The sequence below is a fragment of the Geotrypetes seraphini genome, chromosome 16 (genome assembly GCF_902459505.1).
Source record: "Geotrypetes seraphini chromosome 16, aGeoSer1.1, whole genome shotgun sequence".
In the NCBI taxonomy this organism is placed as follows: Eukaryota; Metazoa; Chordata; class Amphibia; order Gymnophiona; family Dermophiidae; genus Geotrypetes; species Geotrypetes seraphini.
In genome coordinates, this window is record NC_047099.1 from 46,925,800 (window position 1) to 46,948,525 (window position 22,726).

The 22,726-nt window shown below is 46.9% G+C and overlaps 2 protein-coding genes across 2 annotated transcripts; one reads left to right on the forward strand and one right to left on the reverse strand.

Moving 5' to 3' along the window:
• Nucleotides 1-6,158: 6,158 nt before the first annotated feature.
• PRDX2 (peroxiredoxin 2) lies at nt 6,159-9,931 on the reverse strand. Its single transcript, XM_033924215.1, has 6 exons — nt 9,784-9,931; nt 8,051-8,156; nt 7,806-7,959; nt 7,347-7,469; nt 6,454-6,584; nt 6,159-6,350 (listed from the first exon to the last, which is right to left on the reverse strand). The coding sequence occupies exons 2-6, from the start codon at nt 8,151-8,153 to the stop codon at nt 6,265-6,267; spliced, it is 597 nt and encodes a 198-aa protein (XP_033780106.1). The 5' UTR covers nt 8,154-8,156; nt 9,784-9,931; the 3' UTR covers nt 6,159-6,264.
• A 4,446-nt stretch (nt 9,932-14,377) lies between these two features.
• RNASEH2A (ribonuclease H2 subunit A) lies at nt 14,378-21,982 on the forward strand. The gene is made up of 8 exons (XM_033924213.1): nt 14,378-14,539; nt 15,525-15,596; nt 15,876-16,002; nt 16,167-16,254; nt 16,334-16,471; nt 16,700-16,787; nt 17,282-17,405; nt 21,470-21,982. The coding sequence occupies exons 1-8, from the start codon at nt 14,413-14,415 to the stop codon at nt 21,612-21,614; spliced, it is 909 nt and encodes a 302-aa protein (XP_033780104.1). The 5' UTR covers nt 14,378-14,412; the 3' UTR covers nt 21,615-21,982.
• Nucleotides 21,983-22,726: the final 744 nt, after the last annotated feature.

Sequence of the window (22,726 nt, forward strand, 5' to 3'; positions counted from 1 at the left end):
GGTCTTAAATTTGTCAAGTCGTAGTTCATCACGGAGATGCTGTGGTAGGGAGTTCCAGAGAGTAGGAGCAGTTACTGCGAAGTTTACTTTTCGTGTATAATAGAAATCTTTTAAGGAGGGGATGAGAAGAAGTTTTTGTTCGGTTGATCTTAGTGTGCGTGGAGAACTTTGAGGAATGAGAAGTTTATCTAGGAACGAGGGCAGATGATAAAGTTTTATTTTAAAGGAAAGTAAAATGATTTTATAGGTGATGCGATGAGTGACAGGAAGCCAATGTTCTTTTTTTAAAAGAGGAGTGACATGGTCATATTTACCTATTTTATATATAAGTTTTATTGCAGTATTTTGTATTAGTTGTAGGCGTCTGATTTCTTTTTGAGGGAGACCATTAAGGAGTGAATTGCAGTAATCTAAATGGGAAATTACTAATGAATGAATCAGAATAATGATTGAACTGGTTTCTAGTACAGAAGTTAGAGATCGGATAATACGTAATTTAAAAAAACAGGTTTTAACAACTGAACTTATATGGTCATGGAAAGAAAGTTCCCTGTCGATAGTGACGCCTAAAAGTTTTATTTTGGTATCCATATGAATTGGTGTTGATTTGATTGATATGTTGTCTAGCATGAATTCTGTGTTTTTGATAGAGAATAACATGCCTCGGGATTTATCTAGGTTGAGGGAGAGTTTATTTGTGAACAACCAATCATATATGATGTCTAATTTGTTATTAATGTCTTTTATGTCAGAAATATTTGAGGTGTTGATTGGGTGAAGTTGTATGTCATCGGCGTATGCAAAGATAGTAAATCCTATGGATTGAGCTAGTGTAAGGAGAGGTGATAGAAAAATGTTAAATAATAGTGGGGATAGAATAGAACCTTTTTCCGTGTGTCAGATCCAAGCACAGCAAGGCCCCAGGCTCCCTCCCTGCTGTTTCCAATAATCAAGCTTAATTAAAACACCATTCCAGAGCTGGCACTTCCAGTTCATCTGCGTATAACACATACCATCACACTTCATCTAATTACTGCAGGGCGCTCACGTCAGCACTACCTCCCAAAATACACTGAAGCACGCAAGCTCATTATTAATGGACTGTGCTCCTGGACAAAACAAACAGGAACTGCAATTATGGGCTGACTACAAGCGTCAGGCCACGAATAAGGAAGTTTGGGTCCTGGGTGGCTGCATGTCCAAAGCAGTGAGATCACATGTTGAGACAAAGCCAGAGTGTGGGCGAAGACCTGAAACAACAGCCCTCCACTGTGTGTGGGGGGGGGGGGGGGGTGTTAATGTCCATCTTCAGGGGGGAAGGGTTATAATGTGTTGTCTGGAGGATGCAAAGTCCCACTTCAATAAAAATAGATGGGTACACACTGGCAGAAAACTGGCTCTTGGGGAGCCTAAAAACTGGCATAAGGGAGTGGGCATCAGGGTTTTTAGTATCCACTGATGCCCAGCGAGACCTTGAGAAACAGCCTTTAGCTTCCAGTGTCAACTTTTCAGCACAAGGCATTATGGTACCTGTGTGACACTGGTATGGCAGTCCATGACGCTAGGGTATGTCGAGTAGACTACCAGGTCTGTTCTCCATCTGTCAAAAACTGCCCCCAAAGCTAAACTACTGTTTGGTGCTTCTTTTTCAAGCAGGCTGTGGGGAATAGGATGAGTGTGTGTAGCTGCTGGCATAGGGAGCAGTATATGAATTTCATGTAACCCTTGTATTAAATCAAGCTCATCAATTTGGTGATTAAAAGGATAATCTCTTAGAGTCCCAGTTAGCACACTAGTGCCATCTAGTGACTTATGTTAGAGCCGTTATTTCAGGGTTCAGCTGAGGACTGCAGCAATTGGGAGAAGGAGAGAAACGAAGGCTCATGAGGTTGGATCCTGGGCCTTGTTTTGACTGAGCTGTAACCCTAAAACCCATTACACTCTCCCTCCATTCAAGCACTAGAAGCTAAGCCAGACTATCAGCTAGAGTCTTGCAGGGATCAAATTACAGGGTACAAACAGTGCAGCTGGTGTTAAGCAGCAGTGGAAGAATGAGTTTAAGATCATGGTTATTAAACACTGTTTGCCCTGGATCTTTTGTTGCACTATATTTGAACCAGCCAGCAAAGATTCCCAAGCTTGGTAATGAATTTTGTATCCTCGGCCCAGAAGCCCCTGCTCTCATCCACAAGGAGGCAGCATCTCTCCCAGGGTAAAAAATCCCAGTTGTTAGCATCCTCAGGAATTTTGTCTCTTTTAAGCGTAAGAAACAGGGGCCCTTTTAAACAGTAATGCTGCAGCTGTTGCTTATGTGAAGGAGACTCCCAGCACCAGCTCCACTAGGTACAATCCATGCTTACTGCATCAGATCAAGTCAGCTGGGCACTTCCCTTGGTGGATGTAAACTTACAGCTCAGACCACAGAGCTGACTAAACCAGGGCAAAGACTGGTAGGAGAAAGTGAAAGATACCAGCTTTATCAGCACTTTAAAGTCTCATTATACACGATGGGTCCCATCTCTAGAGGGATTTCTCTGAACAGAATACTGAAGGATCTTGGTACTAGTTGTAGCACTGTGGGCTAATGCCACGTTAGCAGTGAAACTCAGGCTGGACTTGCTAGTGAATGATAGGGGGACAAATTTGTCACTGTTACCACGCTATCTCAATTTCCCATCCTTGCAAGCTCTGTCCTCATTTGCACAAGTCTCAAACTTTTTAAAATCATACATGGTCAAGGCTTGTCCAGTTAAAGCAGAGCTTGTAGCAATGGGTCAGGGATATTATGATCCTATGGGAACACAGACAAATTTGTCCCTATATCATTCTCTACTTCAGCCCATCACCCTCTGCAAGAGCCAACACTTCTAAACCTACTGTGTAAGCCCTAGCCTGAAGCCTGTTCAAGCCCTGCTTACCTTCTGCTGAAGAAACTGGCCACTTGGCCTCTAGGGAATAGAAAGAACAAGCCATCAAAAGCTCCAGAAAGGGCCACATTCTTATCTTTCTTCTGCATTGACTCTTAATTGCCCAACTGGGGTGAGCCATGGCCTCTGCTCACAGTGGATGTGGTAAGGAAGGCATAAAGAGTCAAAACACAGGAGAATTAAGTGATCCAGGTCGCAGGAAGCAACAACCAGTTAAAGTAAATTAGAGCAAAGCAGCTGCAGGGAACAAGATGTTCCACCTCAAGGAGGCAATGTTAGACAGCTTGAAGTACATGCAGTTACGTCCACCACCATCATCCCAGCCCCATCCTTCTGCAGCAAACCCTTGAATGTATGCAAGTATGTTGAACTGCTGGAAGAGGAGGCAGCGTGATGGCTGGAGCCCTACTCACAAACCAGTTGCAGCAAATTGAATAAAGAGCCAGTGGGGCTTAGTCATTATACGGACTAGGCCTCGCTGTGTTTTTTGGAAAGAGCCCTCGAGAGTGGTAGTTGCAGAAGACTTAATAGGGACAGGCTTCCCCACTTCCTGTTGGGTAGGGGGCGAAGTTGTTGTTTTCTGGGCTTAGAGATTGGGACCTGTCATTTTGCATAGATGGTGGTTACAACCTGCCACCCCAGTTCACCCCCTTTTCCTTCCTCAAAAGAGTGGGCTACTTTGGAGGCTTTTACTTGACCTAGACACAGGTAGGTCAGCCCTGCTATCCAGCAGATGAGATTTTGTACCCCTGCCTGTTCCAAGTGCCACACCAGGCTGGATGATTCTTTACCAAGATAAGAACATAAGCATTGCCTCTGCCGGGTCAGACCAGGGGTCCATCGTGCTCGGCCATCCACTCCCACAGTCCATAGCCTGTAAGTTCTCCACCATCTAAATTGTTTATGCCCTAATCTAATCCTTAGGTTTGTATAATCCTAATCCTGAAGTACCCTGTATAGTAACCCTCTATACCCTGTAATCCCTTTCTCCTTCAGGAATCCCTTTTTAAAACCCAATATTGTACTCTGTCCTGTCAACTCTCCTGGAAGCACATTTCAGGTGTCCACCACCCTCTTGAGTGAAGAAGAACTTCCTAGCATTTGTATTGGATGCAGTACTCCAGATGCGGGTGCACCATCGCTCGATACAGTGGCAAGATAACTTCCTTCGTTCTGGTAGTGATACTTTTTTTGATAATGGCCAACATTCTGTTCGCCTTCTTTGAGGCTGCTGCACATTGTGCCGCTGGCTTCATTGTATCCACCAATACCCCTCCAGGTCTTTTTCTAGGTTGCCTTCCCTCAGTACCCTCCCTACCATCATATAGCTGTACATCGGGTTCCCAGGAAGTGAGATTTAAAATGCACACATAAGTGGAGCTCTTCAACCCTAGCTGTCAGGTACATGAGATTTGCCTGCACTGCCTCTGTATGCATGGTCATTGTAGCTATCTTGAGAGGGGGATTGGCTGGGTATGTCCTGGAGGGCTTAACAATTGGGCCCAGGAGCTACATCTGAAACTTGGACCAAGGAAAGAAAACTTTCAAGCCCATGGGAGCCTAGAGCAGCAGAATGACAGGCCAGAAATCAGAGCTGCCAGCTCTGCCAGTACCTTTTTACACCCCAAAGCAGCACAGGGTATCTTGTTAAGACCACATTTGCTGTTACAACAGCTCAGTCTGAACCAGATTTGGGCTCATCTGCGAGCACTTCTACCCCATGAAGAAAGAATGCTGGCCACGCCACCTCACAGCTCATCTTTTGAGAATATGGGTGCCTACCATCAGTACTTCTGAGGTGACCTCTCCCCCCACCTCCTGCCAAACCTGAGAGCATAAGGACACTAAGCAGAAAACCCTAAGCAGAGCTTCCAGGACAGAGATGGATGGAAGCAGTATCCAGACCGCTTTGGACATTGTTCAGAGAAGCTGGTGAGCCGGTTAATATCGCTCCCCTTGAGGGACAGCAGACTTATTAGTAGGGATATGAAAAGAAAAGGGAGGAGTTGTCTGCAATCTACTTCTCTGATTTCATTTGTGTTAGGCAATAAAGAGAACTTTAAGGTCCTGAGCAAAGGAGTCCTGCCTGGACCTTAAATCCAGACCCTGCCTCGCCCCTGCGCAAGAAATAGGGGAGGGGGGAGGCAGGGGCAGACTGACAGGGATCTGGGCCTCTAGGCAAAAAGGGTTAGATTACTTCTGTCATAATATTTCTAAAAACACACTTTAGACAAAAGCCTGCATTTAGGGAATACATTTGAAGGGATCTACATGCTTTCATTTCTAAAGGATGCCAAGGCTCAACCTTCCCCCCCCCCCCCCTTTGGACAGGTGAGTGGGTTCACACAAGAAATCTGTTTCAACGGGATTAGAAGCAGATTTTCCTCTGCTGCATTCAGAAAATAACTTTGACTGTCATTTAACTGAGAAGTAGAAATATTATGCTACATTACCCAACTGCACCAAGAGGAGGTGGACAAGTTCTTGGAGGAAAAGTCCACAGGCTGCTGTTGAGACAGACAGGAGAAGCTACTGATTGCCCTGGGAATGGTAGCAGATTGATTCTACTATTTTGGTACAGGTGACCTGCATTGACCACTGTTAGAAATAGGAACCTGGTCTGACTTAGTTTGGATGTTCTTATGCAAATTTACTGAGGGACAAATACAGGCAGATATGAGGAATTAATATAAATGAACCCTACGTCCCCCAAGTTCAGCGGAAAGACATGGTTGGGGCTTCCAAGAGACTATCAGTTCTGTTCAGACTGGAGTTCTTATATCTATTTTGGGCTCATTATGGATACACAATGTGTACATTGAGCCATTCCAGCTGGAATGGGAGACTGCCCTCTAGTGGGGAAACCTCGTTACTGGTCTTTAAATTCTATCCTTGTGGCAAAACAGCCACAACTACTGCTCATCTCTTCAGCAAGGGCATGGCAAAGCAGAGCTCAGTCTGAGTTGAGGAAGAGTAGTGCCAGCCCCTCAGATGGAAGGGAAGCAGACACAGGGTATAAGCGCTGGGCTCCCCACCTGTTCTGGGCCATTGAGCGGACTTAAGAATATGCATATCCTGAGCTGAACCTAGAGGCTAGGAAATGAACCCTGTCTCAGCCATGGAGACTCCTTGCTACCTTACACTGACCTAATCCTTTCAAAGAGTCATCCCCCTGTGTTTGTGAGTTTAATTCCCACTGCAGCTCTGAGCAAAATTACTTAAGACACCACATCAGTGTGCAAAATACTTTATATAGGTCACAAAAACCCAAAACAGTGCCCCGACCAGGGGACCTTAGCCAGAAGTTCTCCACCCTAAGCCTCGGTGGGTCAGACGTCTAGTGTTCTTTGGCAAAGTAGGCTTTGCTGTCCCTGACGTTAGGAATGATGGTACTGCTTCCTGGCCTCCAGCCTGCAGGGCAAACTACAAGTAGAGAAAGCAAAAGGACGGCTTCAGTCCAGTTGAAATGCCACCACCCCTCTTCCCCAGGCACATCACGGATGTTATGCCACAAAGACAGCCTCACCTTCTCCGTGCGTGTCTGTGTGCTGGAAGGCCTGGACAAGGCGGAGAACTTCTTCCACAGAGCGGCCAACAGGCAGGTCATTTACAGTAATCTGTCTCAGAATTCCCTTATGATCGATAATGAACAGGCCTCTGCAGTGAGGAGAGAGTAGCGCGGCTGTTAGATTGGAAGACAACCACCTGTCAGCTACCTGGGGAAGGCAGAAATCCCTCCAACACTCCCAGCTCCTTGGCACCCTTTCCATTGAAAAAGAGGGGATGGTCCCTTCCCTGCTTGCCCTGGATCAGTAGCATGGAATGTTGCTGCTATTTGGGGGGTTTACCAGGTACTTTTACAATAGTTCCAACTTTATGGAACTCTTACCACCTAGTTTACATTTGGAATCATCTTTTGAAAACTTCTTTCTTTGAACTGGCTTTCTGTTAACTTTGCAATTAATAGAGAACACATCTCTGCAGTGATGGAGCATGAATGGTTTTCTGTATGAAAGTAGCGTACTTTCTTATTTTAATGGCGTTCTTTTTGTTTTTGATATTTTATTGTGAACTGTCTTGAATTGTGCTGCATATCAAGTCCAATCAACGATACTAGTGACTTGGATTGGCCGGGCTACTGGGCCAGATGGACCATTGGTCTGACCCAATGTTCTCAGTTACCAGGGTGGTGAAATTGTGTCCCTGAAGAGCCCGAACACCGTTTTAAGCCTGAAAACCTGGCAGGACTGCCTTAGGCTCATTCACAAGCACTTCTAAAGAGTCCCCAGAGATAACCCTAGTCTAGGCCAGTAGCACTGCCAGCGCAAATGCAACCGCCTCACCCCGACGACACATGCCTTTTCATCCATGGATCTCATTGCTACACCGCCGCCCCCCCCCCAACCAACCTTGACATACCTGTAAGCTATGCCTTCGTCTTCCTTCAACACACCATAGTCTTTGGCAATGGAATGCTTCAGATCTGCCACCAGTGGGAAGTTCAGTGGCCCGATTCCCCCCTCTTTTCGTGGTGTGTTAATCCTATAGGTAGGAACAGAAGACAGTAAATAAGTTAGATTGTCCCTGACATTCGGCAGTCAGAGAAAAGACCGAAGCAAATTGCACTTTCAGGGCATGGCTGATCTCTTCTGCTCCACAGATATGATAAGGCTCCAGACCTAGGCCTGGGTGCCCAGATAAGGAGTCATGAAGAGGGTGGACCTGAGCCCACCACACCCAGCTGAGATGACCCGACCCTACAACTGCTCAAAGAAACCTCACATCTGGCTCAGGGGCACTTCTCAGAAAGGCAGAACCAGAGCAGACTAAGAAATGGGCATGTGTGGTCGAGTCAGACAACTGGAGGATGTCACATACCAGGCTAGATGGGTGAAATGCGAGTCCACAGAGGCTCCAATCACTTCACAGTTAAGCTTGTGGAAGGTTGCCACGCTGTTGTTGAATGCGGTGATCTCAGTGGGGCACACAAAGGTGAAGTCCAGGGGATAGAAGAACAAAACCACGTACTTCCCTTAAGAAAAAAGGGCATATGCTGAAGCTGGCATACTCACTCACTAGGCTGGCAAGAGGGTACTAGAGGACAAGGCAGACCTGTTCTTTACCTCTGTAATCAGACAAGCTGAGATCCTTGAACTCGCCATTCACCACAGCTGTAGCATGGAAATCCGGTGCTGGTTTTCCGATATGTGCATACCCAGAAGACATTTTCTGCAACAAGAGAAGATCATTATATTGGCAAAACCGCACTAAGACAACCCACAGGGGGCCAGACTGCTGCATACTGTAAGAGTTACCTCATCTATCAGACAGGGATCAGAATGTTGCCAGCCCGAGACCCAAGCAGGGCTTTAGGGCACAGAACTAAAATAGCCACCAAAGAGCCGGCCAGTTTTCAGGCAAAGCTTACTGCAATGTCATGCCAGGAGGCCTTTCCCCTCAACTTTTCCATTTTGTCAACAAATTAGAAATCTTAAGACATCCTCTTCAAAGGCTAGACAGAAATGAAGGTGAAAAGGCTCATGCCCCTCTCAAAAGTTCAAGGTGAGGAAAAGGTACAGGCGGAGGACTTACAAGTGATGCTCAGGCCCTTAAGCTGGTGTTAGTACAGGAGACCACAAATTGACGTGAAAGAGGTCATTGCTCTGCCATTCCAATGGACAAACCCTAACTCCAGCTCGGAGTTTGGGGGGAGATGTCTCGATTTTCTATGTTCCTTTCTTTTGGAAGTAAAGAAAGCTCATACAAGCTTATATCAGTGCCAGAGTCCTTGCAACCCCAAAGGTGAAAGCCTAGAGCCACACCTGACACACATGCTTAAGAGCTACCCTTCCTGAAGCTCTTCCAGGCATGCACCAAGCAGTCTTTCACCTTTACAGCGCACATCATTTGAATAGAGTTTGTTCTTTTGGAGAGCTAGTTTTCAGCACTTTTTGAGGTATGGTATGTGTGCTGAGCATGGGCCCCAAAGTTCACACCTGAGGTAATGAAGGGTTGAGTCACGTGCCCAAGGTCACAAGAAGCTGTGCTGGGATTTGAACCCCTCCTTCCCTGTTCTTAGTCCACAGCTCAATTAGTAGGCTACTGAGCCCTTCCTCAGGTCAACCGAAAAGTGAATCAGAAAACGTTTAAGATGGTGGGTGGTTTGTCAGAAGCTGACAGCATTAGAATTATTGTTAGAAGTCTCCTATCTTGTGAGCTGTTTAAGTTGGGCAAGAGACTTCCAAAGTGAAATTGGCCAGTTTTCTCTGGAGAAAAGAGAACAAAATGCAACATCTTTTCATAATAACAATCCAGGTCTCAGAAACCCAAAGAGTAGGAAAGATTGAATGCTATCAATCCCCCATTGTCTCAATAGCAGACTATGGACTCTGCCTACAGGAACTTGTCCAAACCTTTTTTAAACCCAGCTATGCTAACCACATCCTCTGGAAACGCTCCTCTACAGAGCCATCATGTTGTCTGCTCTGGGTCCACCCCAGAGTCTCACATTTTCTGCATCAAATCACATGTGAAAACCTTTGGCTCCCCCAAACTATTGCAGAGGCGACAGGTGCAAAAGGCCTGGGATTCATTGCAGCCTATAGAATTTGACCAGGACACTTTACTCTTCTTTGACCCCGACCCCAGCCCAGCTCTGCCATTGGATTTCGTGGGCTCCGAAGGCCTCGTCTCCCTCAAGAAGAAGCAGGAGCCACTCACTGCTCCGAGGGAGAAGAAATCTCTCCCCCCCCCCCCCGATCGTACTACTGCAAAAGTCCTAGTAACCTACCCCACCCCCTTTGAGCCAGCAGAGGCTCAATGCAAAGGACCAGCCAACGTCCGACGCAACACTCACCGGCGATTTAGCAAAGGGGCGGCAGCACCTATCTGTAGCCTTCGGATCGGCAGCGACTGGGAACAGCTGACCCGCTCAGCCCTTTAAATAGAAGCGCGTCCAAGCAGGAGGGAGTTCGCGCCTTAGGCAGGGACCGCCCCCTTTTCGAGGTGACAAGGGAAACCCCATCCTCTCGGAAAATATGCACTCCCCTCCATCTACATGCATCCAATGCCCCTCCCCAAGTTCATACACCCACTCCCCTCCATCTACATATATTCAATGCCCCTCCCCAAGTACATGCACCCACTCCCCTCCATCTACATGAATCCAATGCCCCTCCCCAAGTACATGCACCCACTCCCCTCCATCTACATGCATCCAATGCCCCTCCCCAAGTTCATGCACCCACTCCCCTCCATCTACACGAATCCAATGCCCCTCCCCAAGTTCATGCACTCACTCCCCTCCATCTACACGAATCCAATGCCCCTTCCCAAGTTCATGCACCCACTCCCCTCCATCTACATATATTCAATGCCCCTCCCCAAGTACATGCACCCACTCCCCTCCATCTACATGAATCCAATGCCCCTCCCCAAGTACATGCACCCACTCCCCTCCATCTACACGAATCCAATGCCCCTCCCCAAGTTCATGCACCCACTCCCCTCCATCTGCATATATCCAATGCCCCTCCCCAAGTACATGCACACACTCCCCTCCATTTACATGCACCCAATGCCCCTCCCCAAGTACATGCACCCACTCCCCTCCATCTACATGCATCCAATGCCCCTCCCCAAGTTCATGCACCCACTCCCCTCCATCTACATGAATCCAATGCCCCTCCCCAAGTACATGCACCCACTCCCCTCCATCTACACAAATCCAATGCCCCTCCCCAAGTTCATGCACCCACTCCCCTCCATCTACATGAAGCCAATGCCCCTCAATACATGCACCCATCCCCCTCCATCTACATGAATCCAATGCCCCTCCCCAAGTACATGCACACACTCCCCTCCATCTACATGCAGCCAATGCCCCTCCCCAAGTACATGCAACCACTCCCCTCCATCTACATGCATCCAGTGCTCCTCCCCAAGTTCATGCACCCACTCCCCTCCATCTACATGAAGCCAATGCCCCTCAATACATGCACCCACTCCCCTCCATCTACATGAATCCAATGCCCCTCTCCCAAGTACATGCACCAGCTCTCCTCCATCTACATGAATCCAATGTCCCTCCCCAAGTACATGCACCCACTGCCCTCCATCTACATGAATCCAATGTCCCTCCCCAAGTTCATGCACCCACTCCCCTCCATCTACATGAATCCAATGCCCCTCCCCAAGTTAATGCACCCACTCCCCTCCATCTACATGAATCCAATGCCCCTCTTCCAAGTACATGCACCCGCCCCCTTCCATCTACATGAATCCAATGCCCCTCCCCAAGTACATGCACCCACTCCCCTCCATCTACATGAATCCAATGTCCCTCCCCAAGTTCATGCACCCACTCCCCTCCATCTACATGCATCCAATGCCCCTCCAAGTACAAGCACCCACTCTCCTCCATGGTACGCCCTCACCTGGAGTACTGCGTCCAGCACTGGTCGCCGTACCTGAAGAAGGACACGGTACTACTCGAAAGGGTCCAGAGAAGAGCGACTAAGATGGTTAAGGGGCTGGAGGAGCTTCCGTACAGAGAAAGATTAGAGAAACTGGGCCTCTTCTCTCTCTCGAACAGAGGAGATTGAGAGGGGACATGATCTAAACATTCAAGGTACTGAAGGGGATAGACTTAGTAGATAAGGACAGGTTGTTCACCCTCTCCAAGGTAGGGAGAACAAGAGGGCACTCTCTAAAGTTGAAAGGGAATAGATTCCGTACAAACTTAAGGAAGTTCTTCATCACCCAGAGAGTGGTAGAAAGCTGGAATGCCCTTCCAGAGGCTGTTATAGGGGAAAACACCCTCCAAGGATTCAAGACAAAGTTAGACAAGTTTCTGTTGAACAAGAACGTGCGCTGGTGGGGCTAGTCTCAGTTAGGGTGCTGGTCTTAGACTAGAGGGTTGCCGCATGAGCGGTCTTCTGGGCATGATGGACCACTGGTCTGACTCAGCAGTAGCAATTCTTATGTTCTTATCTACGTGAATCCAGTGCCCCTCCCCAAGTACATGCACCCACTCCCCTCCATCTACATGAATCCAATGTCCCTCCCCAAGTTCATGCACCCACTCCCCTCCATCTACATGAATCCAATTTCCCTCCCCAAGTACATGCACCCACTCCCCTCCATCTGCATATATCCAATGCCCCCAAGTACATGCAGCCAATGTCCCCCCCCAAACAAATACTCTCAATCCTTAACTACAAGAACCAAATTCCCCAACATTATGAACCCAAATCCCCCACATTGATTACAGAATCTTCTCAATTAAGACTAAGATTGTGAAGTATTTCCCCGTTGGAAGGGGGTATAGATGTACATAGCGCTCCCAAAAAATGGCCCCCTGCTACCGATGGAAGAGTTCTTTGCTCCACAGCAGGACTGCAGGAGAAGACCCGAATGCAGGAGACTTGGCAGGTCTGATGCCTCCATAGGTGCAGTTAAAAGTGTCACATTAGAGATGCCGCAGATTTCTCCTTCAAACAGGCACATCAACTGAGATGCCAGAAGCAAGCAATTTGTGTTTATTTGAATGCACGTTTTTAGTGGCATTTATTTAGGGTCCCTCACAGCTACTCCTAAACTGTTTACAGTGCACTGTGGATTCTCCTGTGCCTCTGGGTGGGCTCCATCCACTATTTGAATGGGATGTGCTATCCTAGCTCCCAGACTCTAGCCTCACTTCTTGCAGTTTGTCCTACTGTTTTAACTGAAGAACTCCACCCCAACGTACCTTATCTGGGCTTCTTGTCTGTCTGTATTAGCCAGGAAGCTTGAAGAAGTGGGAGCTATCTACTATGTCTGCTAGTGCTCTTGTGTGTTTAATGCATGCTTTATGTGCAGAACATAAGAATTGCCACTGCTGGGCCAGACCAGTGGTCCATCATACCCAGCAGCCCGCTCATGCGGCAGCCCTCTGGTCAAAGACCAGTGCCTTGAGAGTAGCTCTACCAGCGTACGTTCTGGTTCAGCAGGAACTTGTCTAACTTTGTCTTGAATCCCAGGAGATTGTTTTCCCCTACGATAGCCTCCGGGAGAGCGTTCCAGTTTTCCACCACTCTCTGGGTGAAGAAGAACTTCCTTATGTTTGTACGGAATCTATCCCCTTTCAATTTTAGAGTGTGCCCTCTCGTTCTCTCTACCTTGGAGAGGGTGATCAACCTGTCTTTATCTACTAAGTCTATTCCCTTAATTATCTTGAATGTTTCATAAGAACATAAGAATTGCCGCTGCTGGGTCAGACCCATGGTCCATCATGCCCAGCACCCTGAGACTAGCCCTATCTGTGTACGTTCTGGTTCAGCAGAAACTTATCTAACTTTGTCTTGAATCCCTGGAGGGTGTTTTCCCCTATAACAGCCTCCGGAAGAGCGTTCCAGTTTTCTACCACTCTCTGGGTGAAGAAGAACTTCCTTACGTTTGTACGGAATCTATCCCCTTTCAACTTTAGAGAGTGCCCTCTCGTTCTCTCTACCTTGGAGAGGGTGAACAACCTGTCCTTATCTACTAAGTTCATTCCCTTCAGTACCTTGAATGTTTCGATCATGTCCCCTCTCAATCTCCTCTGTTTGAGGGAGAAGATGCCCAGTTTCTCTAATCTTTCGCTGTACGGCAGCTCCTCCAACCCCTTAACCATCTTAGTTGCTCTTCTCTTTTCGAGTAGTACCATATCCTTCTTCATGTACGGCGACCAGTGGTGGACGCAGTACTCCAGGTGAGGGTTCACCAAGGCCCGGTACAGTGGAATGATAACTTTCTGTTTGTGATCCCCTTCTTTATCATTCCTAGCATTCTATTCGCCCTTTTCGCTGCCGCCGTGCATTGTGCGGACGGCTTCATCGACTTGTCGATCAGAACTCCCAAGTCGCTTTCCTGGGAGGTCTCTCCAAGTACCTTCCCGGACATCCTTATTCGTGCAGAAATCACGGATGCACCTGCTTTTCACATGTTCCTTTATAAAATGGATTCCCAAAACCAGAGCCAGAGGTTTACAAATGCAGCTGCTGTCGATGTCTCCATGTTCTCTGTATTTCATCTAATGCTCGTGTACTGTACATTGCATTTCCACTTGGCAGGTGGCACCTGCTTACAGTGTTGCACCAGCCCTGGCACACACCACCCTATCTAAGAGGACAATCCCCACTACTACTAATTTCTAGGCACTCCATCCTGGTTGCAGCACTGATGTTCAAGGGCAGGATCAGGCACTACAAATCCCACAGTGCTTTGGGATCTAAGTTCAAAACCAGGGCTGGAACGCGGTACCTTTATAAAATGCCTCCTGCACTACATCTCCCACCATCCTCTGCGCTCGGACGCCGCCTCCTCCCCGTTCAATTGGTTGAGAGGCGGGTCACGCCGCGTGAGCTTCTCCAGGCGCCGGCTTCGGATTGGGTGAGCGGGGCTTGGTGGCGCAAAGAATGACGCGAGCCGGTCGCGGCCCCTGATTGGCTGGCTGGAAGCGCTGATCATGGAGCTCGCGCCGTTTGAGCAAAAGAACTGGGGCAGCAGCAGGCTGAGCTCCCCGGTGCCGCCTCTCTGCCGGACTCAGCAGTGCTGCCTGGGCATCGACGAGGCGGGCAGGGGCCCCGTGCTGGGTGAGGGGGGAGGAGAAAGGAGAGAGGGGGCGGCTGCTGCCTGAAAGGGAGAAGAGAAAAGGGGGAGAGAGGGGGTGATGAGACAAGAGCAGAGGAGGGATGGGGAGAAGAGAAAAGGTGGCAAAGGGGGAGATAGTAGCTTGATGGGGGAGAGAGGGGGTGATGAGACAAGAGCAGAGGAGGGATGGGGGAGAAGAGAAAAGGTGGCAAAGGGGGAGATAGTAGCTTGATGGGGGAGAGAGGGGCTGATGAGACAAGAGCAGAGGAGGGATGGGGGAGAAGAGAAAAGGTGGCAAAGGGGGAGATAGTAGCTTGATGGGGGAGAGAGGGGGTGATGAGATGAGATAAGAGCAGAGGAGGGATGGGGGAGAAAAGGTGGTAAAGGAGGAGATAGTAGCTTGATGAGGGGAGAGAGGGGGTGATGAGACAAGAGCAGAGGAGGGATGGGGAGAAGAGAAAAGGTGGCAAAGGGGGAGATAGTAGCTTGATGGGGGAGAGAGGGGCTGATGAGACAAGAGCAGAGGAGGGATGGGGGAGAAGAGAAAAGGTGGCAAAGGGGGAGATAGTAGCTTGATGGGGGAGAGAGGGGGTGATGAGATGAGATAAGAGCAGAGGAGGGATGGGGGAGAAAAGGTGGTAAAGGAGGAGATAGTAGCTTGATGAGGGGAGAGAGGGGGTGATGAGACAAGAGCAGAGGAGGGATGGGGAGAAGAGAAAAGGTGGCAAAGGGGGAGAGAGGGGGAGAAAGACACGGGGTGATGAGATGAGCAGAGGAGGGATGTGGGGGTTTTGAATGATGGGGATATGCAGGAGGGTAAGGAGGAGGGAGGAAGAGCAGAGGAGATGGAAAGGAAGTGGCAGGACTGGATGTAGGGGGGGGGAGGAAAGGGAGTAGCGCCGGGTTGCTCTCTGATAGGATGGTTTGGGCATGTTTGCATGAAGTCTCTTAGCTGAGTAATGCTGCTTCTCCTGCTACCTTTCTTAGGTCCTATGGTTTATGGAATTTGTTTCTGTCCATTGTCCAAAAAGCAGGACTTGGAGGAACTGAAGGTGGCGGGTAAGTTGTTCTTCCCCCTCTTTGCCTAGTGATTCCTGCCTGTAGCATTCCAACAGTAATTACACAGCAGTATAATCTGCAGACCCACCTTTCCTTTTACCTACCCTTGAGCTGTGATACCAGTAACACTGTGGGCCTTATTGTTCTGGACCTGCTGGGCACATGTACTTGAGGGGTTGCCATCAAAGAGTTGTTTAGAGCTACAGGGAACTTATGAAACACTCTTTGGGGTTTAATATTTACATGTTTCATTTTTTTTTTCTCCTCTTCCTCCCCAAGACTCCAAAACATTGTCAGAAGCGGAGCGTGAACGACTGTTTGAGAAGCTGGACAGCTTGAAGGAGTACCTTGGCTGGGCACTGCAGATTCTCTCTCCTAATGTCATCTCCACAAGCATGCAGCAGAGGTTTGGGCCTAGCCGGGGGTGGGGTGTAATTGTATAGGAAGAGGGCTTGGGGTTAACACTGTTGCTTTAGGTACTGGGGAATTCCTACTGAATTTTAAAGTAATTCACTTTACAGTAAAAGGAGTTGTTGTAGCTCTTGGCTTCTTTCTGTTGTTATTTTCCAGAGTTAAATATAACCTGAATGCCTTGTCCCACGATACTGCTATCGCACTGATTCAGTATGCGCTGGATTCTGGCGTACAGCTCAGAGAGGTAAGAAAATGGCAGCGGGGAAGGGCTCTGCTTCCCTGAAGTCTTTAAACATTTGGTTCTCTCTCTGTCTCATATTCAGGTTTTTGTGGATACAGTGGGACCTGCAGAGAAGTACCAGGAGAAATTGCAAGAGCGGTTTCCTGAGCTGGAGGTCACAGTGAAGCCCAAAGCAGATGCACTTTTCCCGATTGTTAGCGCTGCCAGTATCTGTGCCAAGGCAAGTATCTTTTAATTCTCTGTCCCGTACCCAGCATCTATAAAGGGCACATTATGGGGGGAGCGGGGGAGCCCTCCTGCACGAAGAGAGGTCCTTTTGCTTATCTTTGCTGAAGCTCAAAGTTGCAATTGCTCTTGGTGACTTCCGAGATTTAGGTGCTTGAGGGGGATGGATGGCTGTAGGGCAAGCAGAAACTGTCCTCTGTTATGGATTGCGCTGGTCTTACAGGTGGCCCGGGATTATGCTGTGAAACATTGGAAGTTCTTGGAAGATTTGGAGGATGTGAACTTGGACTATGGTTCTGGATACCCGAATGGTAAGTTATAGATTTGGCACTTTCCTTCTGATCCTCGGTCAACCAGGATTTGATGCTGTGAGCTTTTATTTGCATCCGACTGGTTCCCTTTGTTTCATATCTCATCACAAATTTAATGTAGTTAAAAGTCATCACAGGATTTGGAGCCATGAAATAATGAACTTAAATTCAGCTGCTAGATCTGACCATTGCTCAGTGTCAGCCTCTTCCCCCATCCCACCCCCAAGAGCAGTGAGCACGGCCTGAAAATACCCAGGGCATGGAGGACCTAAGTTGGGAATCGAGCTTGCACCAACCCAAGTTTACTCCCCAGTTTAACTTTGAAATAAAATGTAAGAAGGTTCTGACCTACAACCCTCCGGTTAAGCAGGTGAAGTGGACTTCTAGTGCTTTTCTACAACTTGAGCAGGGATTTTAGAGTGAAAATGAGCCCAGTGTTCCCCTGAGGGATTAACGATGTATAATTCTGAGCTGTTGTCTTAAAACTCTCTTAGATCCTAAGACGAAGGAGTGGCTGGCCAAGAACTTGGATCCTGTTTTTGGCTATCCCCAGTTTGTGCGTTTCAGCTGGAGCACGGCCCAGTCTATTCTAGACAGCAGAGCTGTCCCCATACGTTGGTAAGTGCCGGAGCCCAGCTGGCATGCTCTTCCGCTCTGCTGGGGCATCCACTTTTCATGCACAAATTCTTTTTCTGGGGGGGGGTCTAGCAATCTGGCCTAGTACTGTAGGTAATTGGACCTGTAATAGCAGAACTGTGATAGACCATGAGATTCACAGAAGGGCTGGTTTGTGCCTTGTAAATACTGAAAATTTAAAAGAAAAAGAAATGTCCTGACTTACTTGGAGGAAGTGACCTACGTGGCACTAGTTATAATGACTAGATCATAATGAATTATCATCAAATTGAGGAGAAAAACCTCAAAACAACTGACTCCCAGCATTGGAGTAAATAATGGGCTTCCATGTTACAGGTAAAGAGATTCCTGCGTTTTATGAATGTTCAGTGATGTTAAAGCATTTACTTACTTTGACAGCTCTTATAGAAAATGATCCCCACAGGGGCACCCTCTGGTTTCAATTAGTGCTACTTGATACAGATCAAAGAAATACAAAGCTAAGGAAAATATTTAGCCCACACCATAACATAGGAGATCAGTTGTAATCAAATCAATTTATATTAGAGTAACGGCACTACAGCTGGATGGAAGGTCAAATATCATTAGGCATGGTTACCAACTTTTCCTTTGACCCCATAAATTCTACCAGTTGTTTAGGCTAAAAAAAAAAAGAAAATTCTTATTGTGATAAGATAGATAATATTTTACAGGAAATCTAATAAGAAATGTAGCCCCAGAGCCAAGAACTTTTCCTTCGTCTCTGAGTTTTCTGAGCTAGATCTGGAAAAATTTGAACATTAGAGCCTAATAACTGATCATTATTGTGGCGAAAGTACAAACGAAGAAGAAATTCTATCTGGGGTAGATTCACCTTGAGGTCTCTTAATATTGAAGTAGTAGGCTCTCACAGTTGGGGGTATATTTTCTGGTGCAATGGCTAAAACCTCTTGAAAATATTTTCTGGCCATCTCAGCTGGAGATATGATGGGACACTTCAGAAAGTTTAGAAATCTTAAGTTATTTTTCCTTAATTGATTTTCAAAGTTCGCCATCTTGCATGCGATTTATATGTTTCACTTATCTTGTTTCTCCAACTTTTTATTTAAATTGGATAGCGATACCCCCTGTTGCTCCACCTTGGAAAAGACAGTTCCATAGTCTATCTTAAGAGTTGAAAGAGTCCATGACTGATCTGGCCTGCCATAGCACTTCCAGATCCACTTTTTCTGGGTTTTTCATTTCCCCAAAATTGATGACATTCTCTCCCGAAGCACCTCTCACCTCTCCTTCTAGAGTTAGTGCTACTTCAGGGGGAAAAGAGCGCTCCATATTTCTAACATTTTTATTTTTGTGTCTCTTTTACTCCCGTGGACTTCATTATACACAGGGACCTTAGGGTGGGAAGTCATTTCATACTAGAAAGGCGTCTGAGAAGGAAGGGCTTACCTTTGAAAGCTAATTATAAAGGTGGTATTGTTTTTTCCTTTTTGTTTTATTTCTACATATTACCTTGAAGAGTTGAGTGACACGGCCGCCACCCCATTTCACTCTCGAAAGGATGACGTCCCAGAATAACTCACTGTGGTCTCTGCAGCCTTTGGGAAGGTAGCAGTGCCTGACCACTGCTTGTGTGCTCCCTAATTCAGATGACCTCGCAGGCACAGTGTCCTGTGCCTGTGGATGAACACTGCTATCTGTTAAGGTGCCTATTGGCTGTTTCACGTTTCTTACTGCTGCCCTGTAGCGCCCCCTGCTGTCCTCAGAAGGAAGTTGCATTTCCATGTCTTGGGTGCTAAGAGGCAAACGGAGCAGTTTCTAGGAGGGAACGGTGCTGGTAATTCCCCAGTGTCTGTTCCACTCTTGCTGAGAACTAGGGCCAGCTGGATCAAACACCTTAGGCAGAAGTATAGGAAGACGACTGGTGGATGGGAGTCTTAGACAACCTAATAAACCTTCAGTTGTCTGATCCCTCTCCCCCCCCAATTAACTTTCAAGCCCTGAAGCTCTACTCTAACATGATTTTGATAGTCATCAATCGAGAAACATTTAAATAATGATAATTTATAGATTTATTACTTATATTCCACTTTTATACAAAGTGGATTACAACGCTACATAATTAAAACAATAACTTAACATTCAAAATACCACATACAACACAGTAAAACATCACCATTACATAATATAACAAAAGTTTGTTCTTTATAAGTTCCCAAGAGGATCTTTAAATCCAGTATTTCTGACAAGTACCTCGATGCGCATATTTCATCTTTCAAAATCGATGCCGTTTCTTAAATTGACACAAATCATTTGACTGCCGGAGATACGCTGGAAGCTTGTTGCATTTCGTTGGTCCTACACGTGAAAATGTGTTTTTCCTTACACTTTCCAAATGGAGGTACAACCAATCCTGAATGTGCTCTGGATACATAGAGTTTCAAGCAATCCTGTAAATATTAGGGTGATTGTTTATGCAGGCATGAATAACGGTTTCTGCTTCACCTGATAATCCATAGTCAACCAAAATGTGAAGGCAGATAAAGGCCATGTGACTTATCCAGTCTGTCCATCCCTACCTACTGATATCTACAATCCCTCTCCCTCAGACCTTCTCTGTGCTTGTCCCATGCTTTCTTGAACAAAGATACCATCCTTGTATCCATCACTTTCTACATGATGTTATTCTGAGTGTGTGAACTTTATTCTTTGCCACCTCATTCCAGTGCTTCCTTTCAATTGAAAGAGACGCGCCTCTTGTGAATTTACCCCATGGACGTATTTTAGTGTCTCTATCGTATCTCTCCTCTCTCCCGCCTTTCTTCCGTACTGAGATCTTAAAGCTTCTGGAGGAAGAGGTCTCCCGGTAGAGGTGGTGGAGAGAGAATGTGTCTGATTTCAAGGAAGCCTGGGATAGTCACGTGGGATCTCTTAGAGAGGAAGAGATAATGGTTATTGCGGATGGGCCATTTGGCCTTTATCTGCCATCGTTTCTATGTAAGATTCTCAAAACTTACCATGCCCTTAACGATGGTCGCTAAATCTGTTTCAGCTGGCTTATCGTGCATGTATTTTAGCGGCCAATTATCTACGGCTCACCATGGTCTTTTCCGAGTTTTCCAGCAGTGTCCAACGCTGCCTTGTAAATATAGCACAACAAGGTCAGTATTCAAAGGGAGCACTCCGGGCAATTCTTTATTATTTCTGTGTGATTCCCCAAGTGCGGTGCCAGCTTTTGGCAAGCAAAAATCACCGACTGCTCCGGAAGTGACAATCACATCTCAGGCACGTATTTCTGGCTGTGGCTGATGATAAAATTTGACATTAAAAAATATTACAAGATTCATGTGAATTATAGTAGGTTTTTTTTGGGGGGAGGGAACAAAAGTGCGCTTCTTAAGCCCATATATTATAGCTGTGGCTCATGATGAAATTCAATATTTAAAAAAAAAAAGACTAACAGCCCATGAATTATAGGCGTTTGTGAGCTGCGCATGTTTTGTGCTACGATAGTGGACGGCATTATGGATGCTGGTTCTTATCCTCACGCTTTCCACGTTGTCCCGATGAGGCCCGAAGATGATGATGGCGGTGCTGCATGTGCACATTTAAGACTCTTTTTGTAGTGTCATCTGCGCATGTGCCAATCGCTATCACCAGCGACTCATCACGTGTAAATTTAGCAGCCCTTCGCGAAACTCTGCAAACCTCATGTGCAATTTTTTGAGCATGGATTTTTGAAATTGTTACAATAACGGCCGCAATAGTGGCCCGTCGGATTTTTCTGGTAAGGTTTGAGAATCTTCCTCTCGATGACAGAGCACTGACTGTTTTAGTAGCCACTGTTTCAACGAACCAACACCAGTTCTCTAAGGATAATCCTGCAAAATGCATAATGAAATAATATGCAAGTATCCCCACCTAATTGTTCATGTCACAGGAGCATTCTGGGAAACGGGTGGGATGTCATTGTTGCTGTTAAGTTTTCTTTATGGCTGCTCGACTTCTGATGCCATTGGCAGTGAGTTTCTTCCAGCTCTGCTTTTTTTCTTTCCTCCCCCTCCCAGGGATGACAGTGATGGGCACGAGAAGGCTTCTTCCAAGGGCAGCCAGTCCATGCTGGCTTTCTTTGGCTTGAAAAAGGATGACATGAGGCGTCCAGCCCATCGTTTCTTCCAGGAGAGGAAGCTGGAGACAGCAAGGGACTTGTAGCACTGTCTGCTGGACCTGGCCTCTGGGGGTGGGGACAGAGGAGTGCATCGTGTGTGGAGCCTGACTTTCATGTACTGGAGAAACAGCAGGGGTACAAGCGGTGCTCTCTGCTGTAGGTGCTTGCTTCTCTTGTCTCTCCAGCCCACAGGCTTTGTGCTCATTAGCAGGAAGCCTCTTAACTTTGCCCAGCATGCGATGTCTTGTACTGTGGAGAGATCGCCACCTGCACTGTCTCGACATCAACTTCCTGATGAGCTGGCTGAGAACTCGGAGACGAAGTCTGGTAGTGAAAGTACTGTTTGCTTTCTGGTTAATGGCCTTTTGCTTTGTGTTTATTTACTGAAATAAACTTGAGGGTGACACTCTAATGGCTCTGGAAAATTGTTGTTTTTTGGCAGACAGAAAGCTGTACTGCTGCACCTCTAGGTGTTGAGAGATTCAGGGCCACACGTCCCTGTATGAAAATGCAGGAATGAGGTGCATTGGCAGAGTTGTGGTAAAGCAGGGGGTGCTGCAGGACAGGAATAAGGTACACTGGTAGAACCCTGAGTATCATTTGCAGATACTAAACCCTAGACTGCAGCAGTTGTTTCCTTTGCTGTGCATCCTACACGTATACTGTGTAACACATGTTGGAGGTCTGGAAGAAAGCAGATGAGCATGGACTGTGGGTTTTAGTACTCTTCCTGTGAGGTCAGCGCTAATTTACAGGAAGAGAAAAGTGATGGCGGTGTGGTGAAAGATGGGAGGCAGAGTCTCGGCTCCTACGTCAGAGGGTGAGCCTTGTAATGCATCCTCTGTTTGGGTACTAAACCCGTTTCTATAGGCGCTAGGTCTGTAGAGATGCTCTTGGTCTTGCAGGACAATTGTCACCCTTTGTGCTGTGTAGTGTAATTAACATAGTACATCAAGTTTCAAGTTTATTTAAATTTGATAAATCGCTTATTACATACTAAGCGAGTAACAGTAAAATATAAGATAGATCTAGAGTTCTTTGTACAGCTTTAAAAGGGGATAAAAACAGACTGACAAAACAGACAGACTCAGATACATAAGGGAAGGAAAAAAGAAAGGGAGAAAGTTACAAAATTAATATTATTCAATTGAAGAGA